This window comes from Penicillium diatomitis (assembly GCF_028827545.1).
Source record: "Penicillium diatomitis strain IBT 30728 chromosome Unknown utg000005l_segment0_segment0, whole genome shotgun sequence".
Taxonomy (NCBI): Eukaryota; Fungi; Ascomycota; class Eurotiomycetes; order Eurotiales; family Aspergillaceae; genus Penicillium; species Penicillium diatomitis.
Window position 1 is genome coordinate 2,895,607 of NW_026623177.1, and position 13,297 is coordinate 2,908,903.

The 13,297-nt window shown below is 51.3% G+C and overlaps 5 protein-coding genes across 5 annotated transcripts; all 5 read left to right on the forward strand.

The window, feature by feature from the left end:
• Positions 1 to 432: 432 nt before the first annotated feature.
• N7539_005451 (pseudouridine synthase PUS2) lies at positions 433 to 2,582 on the forward strand (the record flags this gene model as incomplete). Its single annotated transcript, XM_056935053.1, has 4 exons — positions 433 to 742; positions 805 to 1,000; positions 1,070 to 2,290; positions 2,360 to 2,582. The coding sequence occupies 4 exons, from the start codon at positions 433 to 435 to the stop codon at positions 2,580 to 2,582; spliced, it is 1,950 nt and encodes a 649-aa protein (XP_056790247.1).
• A 2,032-nt stretch (positions 2,583 to 4,614) lies between these two features.
• N7539_005452 (uncharacterized protein) lies at positions 4,615 to 5,762 on the forward strand (the record flags this gene model as incomplete). Its single annotated transcript, XM_056935054.1, has 4 exons — positions 4,615 to 4,738; positions 4,811 to 4,973; positions 5,047 to 5,240; positions 5,311 to 5,762. The coding sequence occupies 4 exons, from the start codon at positions 4,615 to 4,617 to the stop codon at positions 5,760 to 5,762; spliced, it is 933 nt and encodes a 310-aa protein (XP_056790248.1).
• A 1,644-nt stretch (positions 5,763 to 7,406) lies between these two features.
• N7539_005453 (uncharacterized protein) lies at positions 7,407 to 8,076 on the forward strand (the record flags this gene model as incomplete). Its single annotated transcript, XM_056935055.1, has 2 exons — positions 7,407 to 7,539; positions 7,613 to 8,076. The coding sequence occupies 2 exons, from the start codon at positions 7,407 to 7,409 to the stop codon at positions 8,074 to 8,076; spliced, it is 597 nt and encodes a 198-aa protein (XP_056790249.1).
• Positions 8,077 to 9,655: 1,579 nt separating this feature from the next.
• N7539_005454 (prolyl hydroxylase family protein) lies at positions 9,656 to 11,166 on the forward strand (the record flags this gene model as incomplete). Its single annotated transcript, XM_056935056.1, has 2 exons — positions 9,656 to 9,938; positions 10,001 to 11,166. The coding sequence occupies 2 exons, from the start codon at positions 9,656 to 9,658 to the stop codon at positions 11,164 to 11,166; spliced, it is 1,449 nt and encodes a 482-aa protein (XP_056790250.1).
• A 525-nt stretch (positions 11,167 to 11,691) lies between these two features.
• Positions 11,692 to 12,558, forward strand: N7539_005455 (uncharacterized protein; the record flags this gene model as incomplete). Its single annotated transcript, XM_056935057.1, has 1 exon — positions 11,692 to 12,558. The coding sequence occupies one exon, from the start codon at positions 11,692 to 11,694 to the stop codon at positions 12,556 to 12,558; it is 867 nt and encodes a 288-aa protein (XP_056790251.1).
• Positions 12,559 to 13,297: the final 739 nt, after the last annotated feature.

Below are 13,297 nucleotides of genomic sequence, written 5' to 3' on the forward strand. Positions count from 1 at the left end.
GGATTGTGTTGGGAACGCGAGCGCAAAGTCCGCCGGAGCTGAGATCCGAGCTCGAGGTCGAGATCTCAGAAGACAGAGCTTCGGTCGTTGTTCAGGAATAACAAGGTGACTATCATATCTCACTCGGCCGTCATTCCAGAGATTGCAGAGCGGCGAGAAGTCTGAATGAAGAGAGACAGGTAAAAGCGCAAAGGAGGGCAGATCGAGAGTGTTTGTTCAGGGCTGTATGAGCTCGAGACGATCTTGTAGGACGAATATGTGATTTCACAACAACGCCGATTATCAAAGATCATTGCCTGGTTGCCTGGCTGCCTGGCTGCCTGGCTCCCTCGCGCTGGAGATTTCCCGCATTGAGAGGTCGTTGCCGGAGAGCAAAAGTACCAGGTCGGCAAGGCTAAGCCAAATACGGACTAGTGCTATCGGTCATCGAAAATGTCCGCGGCGGCCACCTGCGCAGTCCACAGAGCTTATTGTGTCAAAATCGGTTTCATGCGCGTCAACAGTTTGTGGCAGCGCAACATTGCTGGACGTCTTGCCTTTACTCCCGCATTCCGGCTGTATTCCGTCCAGTCTCAATTCCCTTCTCCAACAAGGACTCATAGTCAACCGCAACATATTGAATCCCGAGCCGAGACCGAGCTCAAGGAATTCTTCAAACGTGTACCATGGCCGACAACGCGCCAGGAGGAGCGGACGCTGGTGGCAAGCGTAGGAACCGTAATATGGGAAGGTCAGAATGGAGGTATGCTGCCTGGAATCCTGCTTGGTGATTGAACGAAATGTCTAATTGAGCAAGCCGTCAAGCCCGAGATAAGAGAAAGCGCGCCGAGGAAAGGGAAGAGGCGAAGCGTCGCAAGATTGAGAATGGCGAGGACGTTGTGATTCCAATCTACGCGACTGAGTTTTCCAAGGAGGATATTGAAAACGAAGAGCGACGGCCCAAGAAGAAAGTCGCCCTTATGATCGGGTATTCAGGAACAGGCTACTACGGCATGCAATTGTGAGTCAATCTGGCGTTGCCGTGTCTTTGGCTACCGTTAGAAATCCCTCGACTAAATCTATTGTCTAGAATTGAGGACAAGCCAACCATTGAAGGGGAGCTCTTCTCTGCCTTGGTCGCTGCTGGCGCGGTCTCCAAAGCCAACGCAACCGACCCGAAAAAGTCTTCTTTCATTCGATGTGCGCGTACGGATAAAGGTGTTCACGCCGCGGGCAATGTTGTGTCTCTGAAAATGATCATCGAGGACTCCGACATTGTTGAGAAAATCAACTCGCACCTGAGTCCCCAAATTCGCGTTTGGGGCTTGGAACCTACGGCCAAGAGCTTCAGCTGCTACCAGATGTGTGACTCCCGCGTGTACGAATATCTGCTGCCTACTCATTGTCTCCTCCCGCCTCATCCCAGCACCTATCTCGGAAAGAAGATCGTGGAGCTCGCGGAGCAAGCCGGCGACTTGGATGCCGTGAACGCGCGACAAGAAGAGGTCGCGGGGTACTGGAATCAAGTGGATGAGGAGTACATCAAGCCCATCCTTGAAAGCGCCCCCGAGGACATTCGCAACATTATCCAACAATCACTATTCTCCACAGACTCAGCTCCCCAAGATCTCGAAAACGAGGATGTGCCTCAGGTCCAAACTGCCGACAAGCCTGCCGAGGAAGCTGCTCAGTCCGAGGGAATGGACGCTGCGCGCGAGTCCAAGAGCGACGAGCCTTTTGTCATGGATCCTCGCCAAAAGCTTATCCTCGACACTACCAAGGCGATCAAAGCAGCCTACATGAAGGCCCGACGATCTTACCGAGCACCCGCTTCCCGCATCGCGCGGCTGCAAGAGGCTCTGGATCGATATGTGGGTACACCCAACTTCTACAACTACACGATTCAAAAGACCTTCAAAGATCCGTCGGCCAAACGCCACATCAAATCGTTCAATGTGAACCCGACTCCGGTGGTCATCAATGGAACTGAGTGGCTCAGTCTGAAGGTCCATGGCCAGAGTTTCATGATGCACCAGATTCGCAAAATGGTGGCCATGGCCGCCCTCGTTGTTCGATGCGGCTGCCACCCCGATCGGATTAAAGATTCATACGGCCCCGACCGGATCGCTATTCCCAAAGCCCCTGGTTTGGGTCTACTGCTTGAGCGACCCATCTTCGACAGCTACAATGCAAAGGCAGCTAGCCTAGGTCGAGGACCGGTCCATTTCGAGCGCTTTACCAAGGAGATGGATGAGTTCAAGCAGCGTGAAATCTACGATCGAATCTTCCGTGAAGAAGAGCAAACTGCAGCGTAAGTTACGAGCACTCACGCTTATTTATTCCTTGACCGAATTGCACGGAACTGATAATATCGAGACAGATTCGGCAATTTCTTCAACCATATTGACCACTTCCAGACGAACTTCTTCCTGTACTGTACATCTGGAGGAATCGCTGCGGCCAAGCTCATCTCTGCCCCCGGTGGCACTCAAGCGGCCGCGACGGGTGGAGAAAAGGCCGGAAATGACTCAGGCCGTGCTTTGGCTCAAGTGGAATCAGAGGACGAAGGCGCGCTACCGACGAACGGGGAAGAGGAAGGCTAAAGGCCGGTCTTGTTTGATGCGCTCTCTCGGGAAAACTATCCCCGGCGCTGCATCAGACGAACTCATCTGCAGATACAGCGCGGGACGTACTTTTGTGGTTCAACATACATCTACTTTGTATCAGTACCAGGCACTAGGCAAATAAACGCCCTCCAGTGCGGCGTCAATTTAAAAGTACGGCGACCGGTAAACACCCCCGGGAAAAACCCTTAATGAAGGCTCCACGGCCTAGTGTTGGAAGCTGCCAGCACGCAGATCGTCATTCATCTGTTGCCTGCCAACTGTGTAGCCTATTTTGACAATTTGGTGCCCGTCGTGACTTTTCGCTCACAGAACTACACGTCCCATCCATGATAGACCACGACAGTGGCTATGTGGACTGTTGATCAAATGAGAGGAGAAGAAGTGTTGTGAGCTGTTGGATTAAAAGTAACTCCAGACCATCTACGGCGACTTCCACAACATTGACCGTTCAACTCCGCATGGTCGATATATGCCCTGAGTACCAGCGTTGCATGGGACGGGGCTTGGGAGCACGGGTGCCGGCTTTCGAGGTGCCGATCACGAGCATCGAAAGTTGCTACGCAGTACGCACTACGTAGGACGTAGTATTATCACCATCTCCTACTCCCCACAACCACCCCGGGGTTTGTCTTTGGAAGCCACCTTATCTCTGCATTGCCGCTGAAAGCTATACTTATTACCTGATAGGTTGTCTCGCCTACATTGCGGCTCAATCGCATCATCACCATCGATCGATTTCCCTACACTGTCTGCCGCAACCTCCGAAAGGCGGATCGAAGCACCGGAGCCCTGGTACCACGATCAAGATCTGTTATGACGGGGTCAAATATCTGAAGGTCATCCGCATGCACTGCCCTTGCACAAATGCAGTGCCAACATGTCAACTACTCCGGAGGAAAGACTAAATCAGACAAGGCTTGAATGCAAAAACAGCCAATCCCGCTCCGCGTACTTCGCCATTCTTGCGATGGGCGACTTCGGCGCAAGCCTTCAGCATTCCGACTTGGGAAAGTGCATCACTTTCAGAGTTATCGGGTTTAAGCGACTCCTTCAACTCCCCGCAGGCTGTGCGTTAGGGGGCCAGCTGCCGGCCATTGAGATTATCCCCCCGTTGCCAATCCTCATGCCAAGAGCATGCGGGCTCAACGCAAAAGGGGTCTGACCGGGATCTGAGCCGCAACGACGGGCTGGGTCTCTGCAATTGCTGATTCTTTCCTTCCCTATCCTTGTCTCGATTGGGTCAAGGCAGACTTGTGGAGTCATATGCCTGGCCCATCGAATGGATTCCGGTGGTAGTGGGGGCCAAATGGACAGCTTCCGCCGAAGGTCTTCTGCCTTGTCTGGAGTCCAGGACGGAAGTGACATGTATGAACGACCGTGTTCAAGACTCCGGGAATCATGACTCTTCCGATCAAGGTCCACAGCATAATTCAACCTCTGCTCCGCAAGCAGGAGCGTGTGCAAGTAGAGGCAATATCTCTACATAGTGGGTGTTTGGACGGATCCTAGGCTTATGAGCGGCGGAATATCGCAATCGCATCTCGAGGAACGCGTGACAGGAGATGGGCACTGGGCCCGATCCTAATCTCCCGTGGAGCGTAGGATTGGATTCCAAGCAAGCGTTGCAGCATCTGTGGCCAAGACCTGTCGGGTTTGGATTGGACCGCAGGAACTCCTATCCATGTTAATGCATTTGAGCGGCTGGCGAGGAGTCCGACGTCTAGGGGACCATAGCGGACTAGCGTAAGTGCCCCGGACTGTGAATATACGTGATCGCAATGGATGCCCTTTCGAGCGACTTCGAACTTATTGGATAGATAGTATTTCGAGCTAAAAGCAGAATAATACCACCGAGCCACTCTACATCGAGGCCCCTAACTTCTGAGCTCTTGTACTAAAAGCAGCGGCGCCCAACATTAGTCGTCGAGAATTATGGACAACTTGAATATCACATTCCACCAGTTCTGTTGACACTGTCGATTCCTGCATCTCTCTCACACTATCAATAATGTGGCGGGCATTCCTCTTGACTGTTTTGTTCGCCCATTCAACTACGGCGGCAACAACATCTCTGGATACTGCCATCCAAAACAGCCCTGAATTCATAGGATGGCAGATTGATGGCACAAAAAGTAGGACTGTTTGCTGATCACTGTTCCCTGGGTTGATGGCCATTCTCTTTTCTAACAGTGACCGCTATACAGCTTCGGCACATGTGATTCCATCCAGCGTATCCGCAACATGGACAACAAAATTTGGGCATGGATTCCGCTGTCCAAAGTCATTATCCTCGTGCGACGAATACGAGTATCCCGTCAACTGCGAGAACAACATTCTGACATACGTGTCCGGTGGTGTAAGGCATTGGTAAGCCCAACAGCTTAAAATTCACAGCGATATCTCCCGTTTTGCTAATGATGAGCCTGGCCGTCCTTGCTAGTGCTACGACTTGGTCAACCTACACTACGCATTACTCGTGTGGTACCATCACAATCCTCGGATCTGATACATTGAAAGACCCCCCAGCGACCTCAATCGGTTGCGTTCTCAATTGGAGCGCATGGACTCTTTACCGAGCGCTGCCGACTCCGACCGATAGTTCGGCGAGCACGAGTTCGACGAGCGCAAGTACGGGTACGAGTGACAGTTCTTCAAAGAGCCTTGTAGACCAGACAGCCTGCTAATACCGTGTGACTGCTCGCAGCTTCGAGTGCTCTATCCACACCTTCAATCACCCCTCCTCCGCAGGTCAGCACAACTATGTTCTCGCGGTCCAGTACAACGAGCTCGCCGACAGGCACCCCTCCACCAGCAGACCCGGAGCCTAAAAGTAAGGCATGGATAGCAGGCGCCGTTGTCGGTCCCGTTGCCGGTATAGCCCTACTTGCAGGTCTTGCGTGGTTCATCTATCGCCAAAAGCGTAGACGAAGCGACGCCAAGCGGCCGAATGAAAGATTCTCGGGGAACCCTCTTCTAGAATCCCTTGGGACCCCTCCGCTGGAAATGCCGACGGACCGCAGTCGTCATGAAATGGCAAGCAATCCGGCCGCGCAAAAGCTCGATCCCCGTCATTTCAAAGGAGCGGCGATACCTCCCGAGCAGACTGCATCGGGGACGGCCATGACCCATGAGCTGGACGCGACCTCGCTCAGGTAGATCCATCACGACGATGACGCTTCCCTGTGATGCCAAGTTCAGATCATACACTGCGACTAAGTTTTAAGGGATGTCCCTCCCCGCTCCTCCAGAAAGCATCATCTTATCATTGCTCATCAAAGTGTATACCAGCATTACTCCTGCACCTACTGTACGGAGCCAGAATCAGCGAACCCACGGAGCGTGAGACATAAACCTTAAGTAGTGTCTAATAATCTAATATCTTTTCGAGTTAAGCTCACGTGTGTATGCAGTATGCACATATGAGCAGCACGGGAACAACTAGAACCCGCAGTTCCAGAGATACTTCCCATTGAGGTCAAGTTGAAGCCTGATTCAGGCACATCCCAGTCAACCGTCAGCCATTCACAGTACGTAAATCTCCTTGGCTTAAACGAGCTCGTGTGATGCCCACGCGAGCTTAACGTGGGCGAGCGTCGGCCAGGGTCTCGGCCTCATCGATGAGCTCAGGCCCAGCAAAACCTGGGTGTTAATGCATCGGAGGCTTCTACAAATTCGGTCGAGGCAGGCTCGCTAAGAGGCTCGAGCCGCATCTGACCTGAAACATGGCTGCTGTGGTGGGACTTCGATCCTGCCATTCCCGTGGGGAAGTCAAATCTACATGGCAAACGATCCTATAGACCAGCCCCTCTCTCAACGGTGTCTGTCAAAGGGGAGAGGCGGTCTGCTTATTCCATTCTCAGGGTTGGCGCGGACAGATTCCCGGTCTGTGCACTGAAGCATCCTGGTCAAGCCAGATGAGCCGTGGATTCAACCAGTTGTAGGTGCCGTCTGCTTCGCCCACATGCATTAGGGTTAGCTCGAGGTGTTCGAGGTCATTGCAGACTAGCATTGGCTGCCAGCCTTCTGCTTGCGCTGTCGCATGTTCCCTCAGACCCCCGTGCTGCTGCAATGCGGGCTGAATGGTCGCCATTTAATTTCTGAAGCCACCAGTGAGTGGCGTTTCCCCCTGCCCACTTGGAAGTTGGTGCATCGTTGCTCTCGGACAGTGCCTCGACTCTTGTGAGGAGTACTAAAAGGGCACCTCTGCTTGAATATCGTCCTCGATGATTGTTCGCATTTTTGGATTTCCGCCCGCATTTTCGCTCCCTACGCATCCATTGATACGGCCGGCGACCGCGCGTCGTATACACTATCGAGGATGTGGCGAGTACTACTGTTGAGTGTTCTTCTGTTCCACCTAAGCACAGCGCAAACAACGACCGATTCGACCCTGGACACTGCGATCCAGAATAGTCCCAACTTTATAGGATGGTTCAAGCATGATTCTACCAGTAATGAGATCATCTGGAGATGCCGCTTCTGCGATAGGGGATACACTGCTTGCTAACAATGAATGCGACAGCCGAGGCGCTCACAATTGCCAAAAGCGAATCCGCCACCTACTATACGACAACAAACGGTTTCGCATTCGGTTGTAAGATCGGAAGTCAATGCGACAACACTCACTATGCCACATACTGTCAACCAAGAAGTTCAGGAAATGTGATGTCCTATTATCCAAGTGGCAGGCAAGTTTAGTAAGTGGAAAAGATCACTACTATTTCGAGATTTACTGCCTAGCCTGGACTAAGTCAAGGACGCGACTGCGATAGCCCTCTGAAAGACTGCTTATGTGCCACTATGACGATTTTCGAATCCTATACGAACGAAGGCCCCAGCGCAACGTCAATCTTCTGCGCGCAAGGATGGAGCGCATTCACGGTTCATCGCACACTGTTTCCTCCAACCTCAACCTCGACAAGTGCTAGTACCAGTATGAATTCACGAATGACACTAACCCTACTGCGAAAACGCACCCTCCGTTGACCTTCTTTCTCTACGTATAGCTTCATCTTCCACGACCACGGCTGCGATAACCTCTTCTCCGCAATTCACCACTACTCAACCTTCGCAGACCAGCACATCGAGCTCGCCAACGAATACCCCTGTATCGCCAGACCCCGCGCCTGAGAGTAAGGCATGGATAGCAGGTGCCGTTGTCGGTGCTGTTGCAGGTCTGGCGATTCTTGCAGGCTTCGCGTGGTTCATCTATCGCCGAAGGCAAAATAAGCGAAGTGACGAAAAGCAGCCGGATGAGAGATACTCATCGAATGCACTTCTGGGATTTCACGAAGGTTCTCCGATAGAAATGTCGGCGGACCCTAGTCATCACGAAATGGCCAATACTCTGGCTGCGCAAGAGCTTGATGGTCGCTACAAGGGAGCGGCGGTACCTCGTGGGCCTACTGCGCCAGGGTTGATGAGCCCCCAGGAGTTAGATGCATCCTCGCTCAGATCATCACGAAGGTGATGTATTTCTATCGCGCCTGCTTCATAATGATACCCTTCAATTAGCTTTCGAGGTGTGTCTCCGCCCGCCAGCCGTGCCCCCGTCCCTTTTGATTCAGACAGCATAACGAAGACTTATTTTATTGACGTGTCTGATAGCGCTACATGTCTTGCTAGTGTGATAACTTGATAATTTATAAACGATAAGAAACGATGTACCAAGAGACGTCAAAGAGCAGTATCAGATGTGATGATTTGTGATATATTGACATGTAGGGGTAAAGAAGGCAAACTGAGCGTGATAGTCCTTTGATCAAGTAGGGATGAGGGTTAGATCGGGATGGAGGGGAGATTCTATCTAGACTCTGGACTGGGGTGAGCAGCAAAATCAGACCTGATACCATAGGAACAATAAGTAAGCCAGACCTGCCGACGCAGAGAAAGCACAAAGAGAAAGAGAGAGGAACGGTTGTATCGGGGCTCTGTAGGAAGGCAAGACAGAAACACAGAAGAGCGAAAGAAAAAGAGGAAAGCGTGTAAGAGGCAGTACTACTATATCACATGACTGCTGGGCCTACATTGAATGAGGCAATCTCCGTCAAAAGATGGAGTCATTAGGTTGACACGAGTGCGTGCCGGCTAGGCTAGAGTCTCGGCCTCATGGACCAGTGTAGCCTCTGCCAAATCTGATTTCTTTTTGTCGTCGAGAGCTTGTGCTAATTAGGCTTTGATAGATTCGCTAGGAAGTCGGAGCTGTACTTGACCTTCTATCTTAAGCGATGGTCTCCGTGGCGGCGGCTGAGTTGACAAACCTCGTCGACATTGCCACTAACTTATCTTGTGGCGAGGTCAAGTGTATAACAACGCTATTATGACCTTGACAGAGAAGATACGTTGATGAACACAATCTGATTCTAAACAGCTTGAGATTGAGTTGACCCAATTTCTTTTCTTTCTTTTTTTTTCAAATCGCTAGAGAAGGGCACATAAGTACATACACGATATTTCCAGGCATTGGGCAAGGTATGGGGTCCCATCGCAGGCTGGACAATCAGACTCCAATGTCCACGAGATAAGACAAGCAATTTGCTTGTTTGACTCTAACTGCTGCTCGGACCGAGTACGAAGTGCCCACCGAAGTAGCGTTTGTCAATTCAAAGCAGCCCATGATTCGACCGCAGGTGTTGTCCGCTAGCTCGCATATATAAGGGTAAGCTTGACGAGTTCAGGGTCATTGCAGAACTAGCGTTTTAGTTACCTCCCTTCTATTAGGGATATTGCATGTTTCCTCAATCCCTGTGTCGCTAAAGTTCTTCATAGGCGGTTGCTGCCTTTACTTTGGTGATGATTTACTAAGATAATGTACTATGGATGTCATTTTTCCGACTCCACTAGTCAGATGACAGCCGGTCCACTCAAGTATGGGAACCAAAGAGACAACTTACTCAATGTGTAGATCACATGATTGGCTCAGCGCACCCAACGCCACCAATACGGTCAGAACCGGCAATTTGAGAGCTGTTTTGGCGTTTGTAGATTTGTATCCCCGCTTTCTCCGAGAATATTCTTTAGATTCACGTTCCCTGGCAAACAAATTCCCAATGGCCAAATCTAAAGCAGCAAAGCGCAAGCGCAATGCGCAGATTGATCTGCCTCAGAAACAGGCAAAGCCTTCAACAACATTGACGCCTCCGCCCGATGGCTCATCCCAGGAGCCAATTCACATCAATGCTTTGGTATCGGACGAAGACCTGGACGTCACCGTGGACACGCTCACAGCACTTGCGGAATACCCCAGTCTGACCAAGTCCAAGATGTGCAAGGATCTTCGTGTCGCAGTGTATAATTTCCGCCAAGCCTGCACCACAGGTGTGAACAATGCTGGTAAGGTCAATTCATTGTGTATACATCTTACAGAATCAGAATGGAGACTAATTCCCTACCAGAAGGTGCAAACTTGACGGCTCGAATCACAGGTGCACTAGCGGATGGAAAGTATCTAGAGGCCAAAATTCTGCTTGCAGAGATGCGAATTCGCGGCGAGCAACCGAAGATTGGAGCACTCTGTCGCTGGGTTCGAGATCTGGATGTCGTTAGCGGTTTGTCAACCAAACCGGGTGAGACCGATGTTGAGGTGAAGCGCAGTGCAAAAGACCTCGAGCTTCTTGGTGTGCTCGATGCCATTCTTCGAGTCAGCACCCCAATCGATACAAACAACCAGGCCGTCCCCACCACATCTCCCATTGCTTTCCAGTCAATTTGGGACCTCCGCCCATCCTCCACACCGCTTCCAATCTATGCATCGGTACTCGACAAGTCAATTTTGTCCGAGGCCCCTAAATCAAGCTCTGCCTTACGAATCATCGAAACCACACCCGGCCCACAGCGAAAACCTCCTAATCATCATCCGGCCATTCTCTACACAACTGAGCCAAATGCCGTTTCATTGGCCTCCGAGGGTCCTCAAATCACATACCACCCTCACCCTGCCGTGCCGGGGCTGGGTATGGCCATGAATGTTCTGACTCCGTCAGAGTGTAAGGCAATCATTGCGGCAGGTGAGTCGGTGAACTTCGTTCCAGACGCACCCCTCCGCGAGGATGGAGATGTCAGTATTCTGGCACATAATTTTTACTGGGTTGTCGACACCGCCTTCCATGATTTGCTCTGGGCTCGAATTTCTCCATTTGTGCCCAATTCCATCAATGGCCGACAAGTACGGGGCATCAACCGCAGATTCCGCGTATACCGGTATGTGCCAGGTGCGGAATACCGGTGTCACATTGATGGAGCTTGGCCACCATCAGGAATTCTCCCGGACGACACATATGTCTATGATTCATCGCCGGAAGACAACAAGCAGAGCTCCATGTACACCTTCTTGCTCTATCTGAATGATGAATTTGAGGGCGGCGAAACCACTTTCTTTCTGCCTGCCTCTAGAGAAGGTACTCTCAACGCCTATCCGGTCCGTCCTGTGATGGGCTCCGTCGCCATCTTCCCACACGGAGAGGCAAATGGAGCCCTACTGCACGAAGGAACGGGCGTCCGAACGGGTGCGAAATATATCATCCGTACCGATGTAGAATACGACATCAAGCCGTCTCAATGAGGACTGCTTTGGTCGTTTAGTGTGCGGTTTGCGACTCGGTGTTTTTCAGAAAAGCATTTTTCGATTCTCGACCCGGCTTGTTGACGAATTATGAAGACAATACAATGCGGATCATTGTTTGCAAAGACGTGTTACGATCTTCATAATTCCCAGCTCTGTCTCCCCACATTTGTGTACATCGCAAAGCCGGAATAGTCCGACATCTTCATGACATCGTCGGCGCCCCGCCGATGTAAGCGGCCACAACGGTAGCCTTCCAGTCCCAAATTGCGTGTCGGCCTTGTCAAGCTAGAGCTTTCGACCCATCCTCGTATCTCACTTCTCAGTCCATCCCCAGTACCCACTTGCATTCACGCGTGTTTTAATCTTTCTTTCTCTCAAAAACCTTCAAAGAGACAGGCAGCATAGCCTTTTGAGAATGCCGGAGATATAACGCGGCACCCCAAATCCAGACACAGCCCGCCTTCTGTCTTGTGCCGCCTTTCAACTTCTTCCTGCAAGATCCCCCCACCTTTCAGATCAAAGATGGCCGAGGACTCTTTTTCTCGATTGCTCTCTGCTCGACTTCGTCAACTCGGACTTGAAGACGATCTGAAATCCCGCCTTATGGGACGATTCTCCAACAACGACGCCGGGGATGAATTTGATGCCTCCTCGGACGATGAGTCCGCCTCGCCCGCCATCGACAACGCTAGACTCCGCTTCGAGATCGCCGCCGAGCTTACCGCTGAGCTTACCGATGACCTCCGAGAAGCCCAAGAAACCGGAGCCCGACTGCAGCAAATGATCGAAGATCCCCAGATCCGGTGCTCAGTCCTTCCGTCACTGCTGACACTCTCCTCCCTGGCCATGGATGACTGGGTTATCCACCGGAATCACAACGAACTTCAGCCTCATGGCTTCTTCTGTGGCAATGTGTCCTCGGCCCTCGACATTCCTCGTTACGGATACAGTCTGGTGGATTTTCACCAGTACGATTGGCCGACCAACGGCATATCTAATCTCTGGAGAGGACGGGTCGCCCCAGGCGTGATGTTCATCGAGAACATTGAGAGACGCGGTAGAACCGGGCCCTGGTCGTCGCAGCTGATGCAAGTAGCATATGAAACTGTTGCCGAGATATCCACACTACGCACGATCTTCGTCGCCAACGTGGTTAATCGAAACACCGTTCCTGCTGCAGAATGGGTTCTGAGTTTCGAACAAGTGCAAGTGTGCGAATTTGATACCCCGGAGTATCAGCTGTTGCTGGGCACGCGAATCGGCAGGGTCATTGCCTACTTCGTTCTGGGGGCATATGGGCAGGGTATTCGTCGCATTTCGCGCATTCAGATCTGGTGGCATACCCGGGAGGAGCACTTGCAGATGCGGTTCGACCTTGAGGACATCTAGATGATGGGGCGGGACTGAGCAAGGTTACCAGGTTGCCGGTTCTTGTGGTGCGTGGTAATTGCATGGCAATACGGGATGCTACTTTCAAAACTTATTATGGGGCGGGAGATAGGATTCTCGTTAAGTAAAGGATCATGGAGAGCCTCATTAGGAAATTATCTGAAGCTTGAGATTCGTGCCAAATTTTTACTTAATCCAAAACTCTTTTGCCCGTGATACACACGTCTCCGGACTTGTCATTTTCTAGCTGAATCGAGACCGTTATTGCATTGGAAGTCAGAGTGAGCTGATTTCAGCACACTACATACGTACTGCAGGTCCAAAAAGAAACACTCCGGTTAATCGTTGAGGCCTTTCCCGCTCTGCCAGTAACGATATTTTTGAACAACGTAGAGCAAGGTATGATAGATATATTTATGGCTAATGATATAGTCTGTCCATGTCTGTGCCCGGTGACAGCTACGACGGCTGGGTATACTTTGAAATCTGACGATCATTTCATGTTGAAAGCTCTCTTACCAACCCGAGAAACCCCCAACACATGGTAATCCCTTTAAGACATGCCTAACATGAAGACCCACCAAGATGCAGGCCATCGAGATTTCAGGGATGATTTTAAGCAAGCGCAATGCTTTCATCTCATGTCTTAGGTGTGATGAGAGGCAAAAGTGTTTAGGGACTAGGGGCGTGGTGCAGGTTGGAGATTTCTTCGTCTTTCATGTAGGAAGGCGTTAGTGAC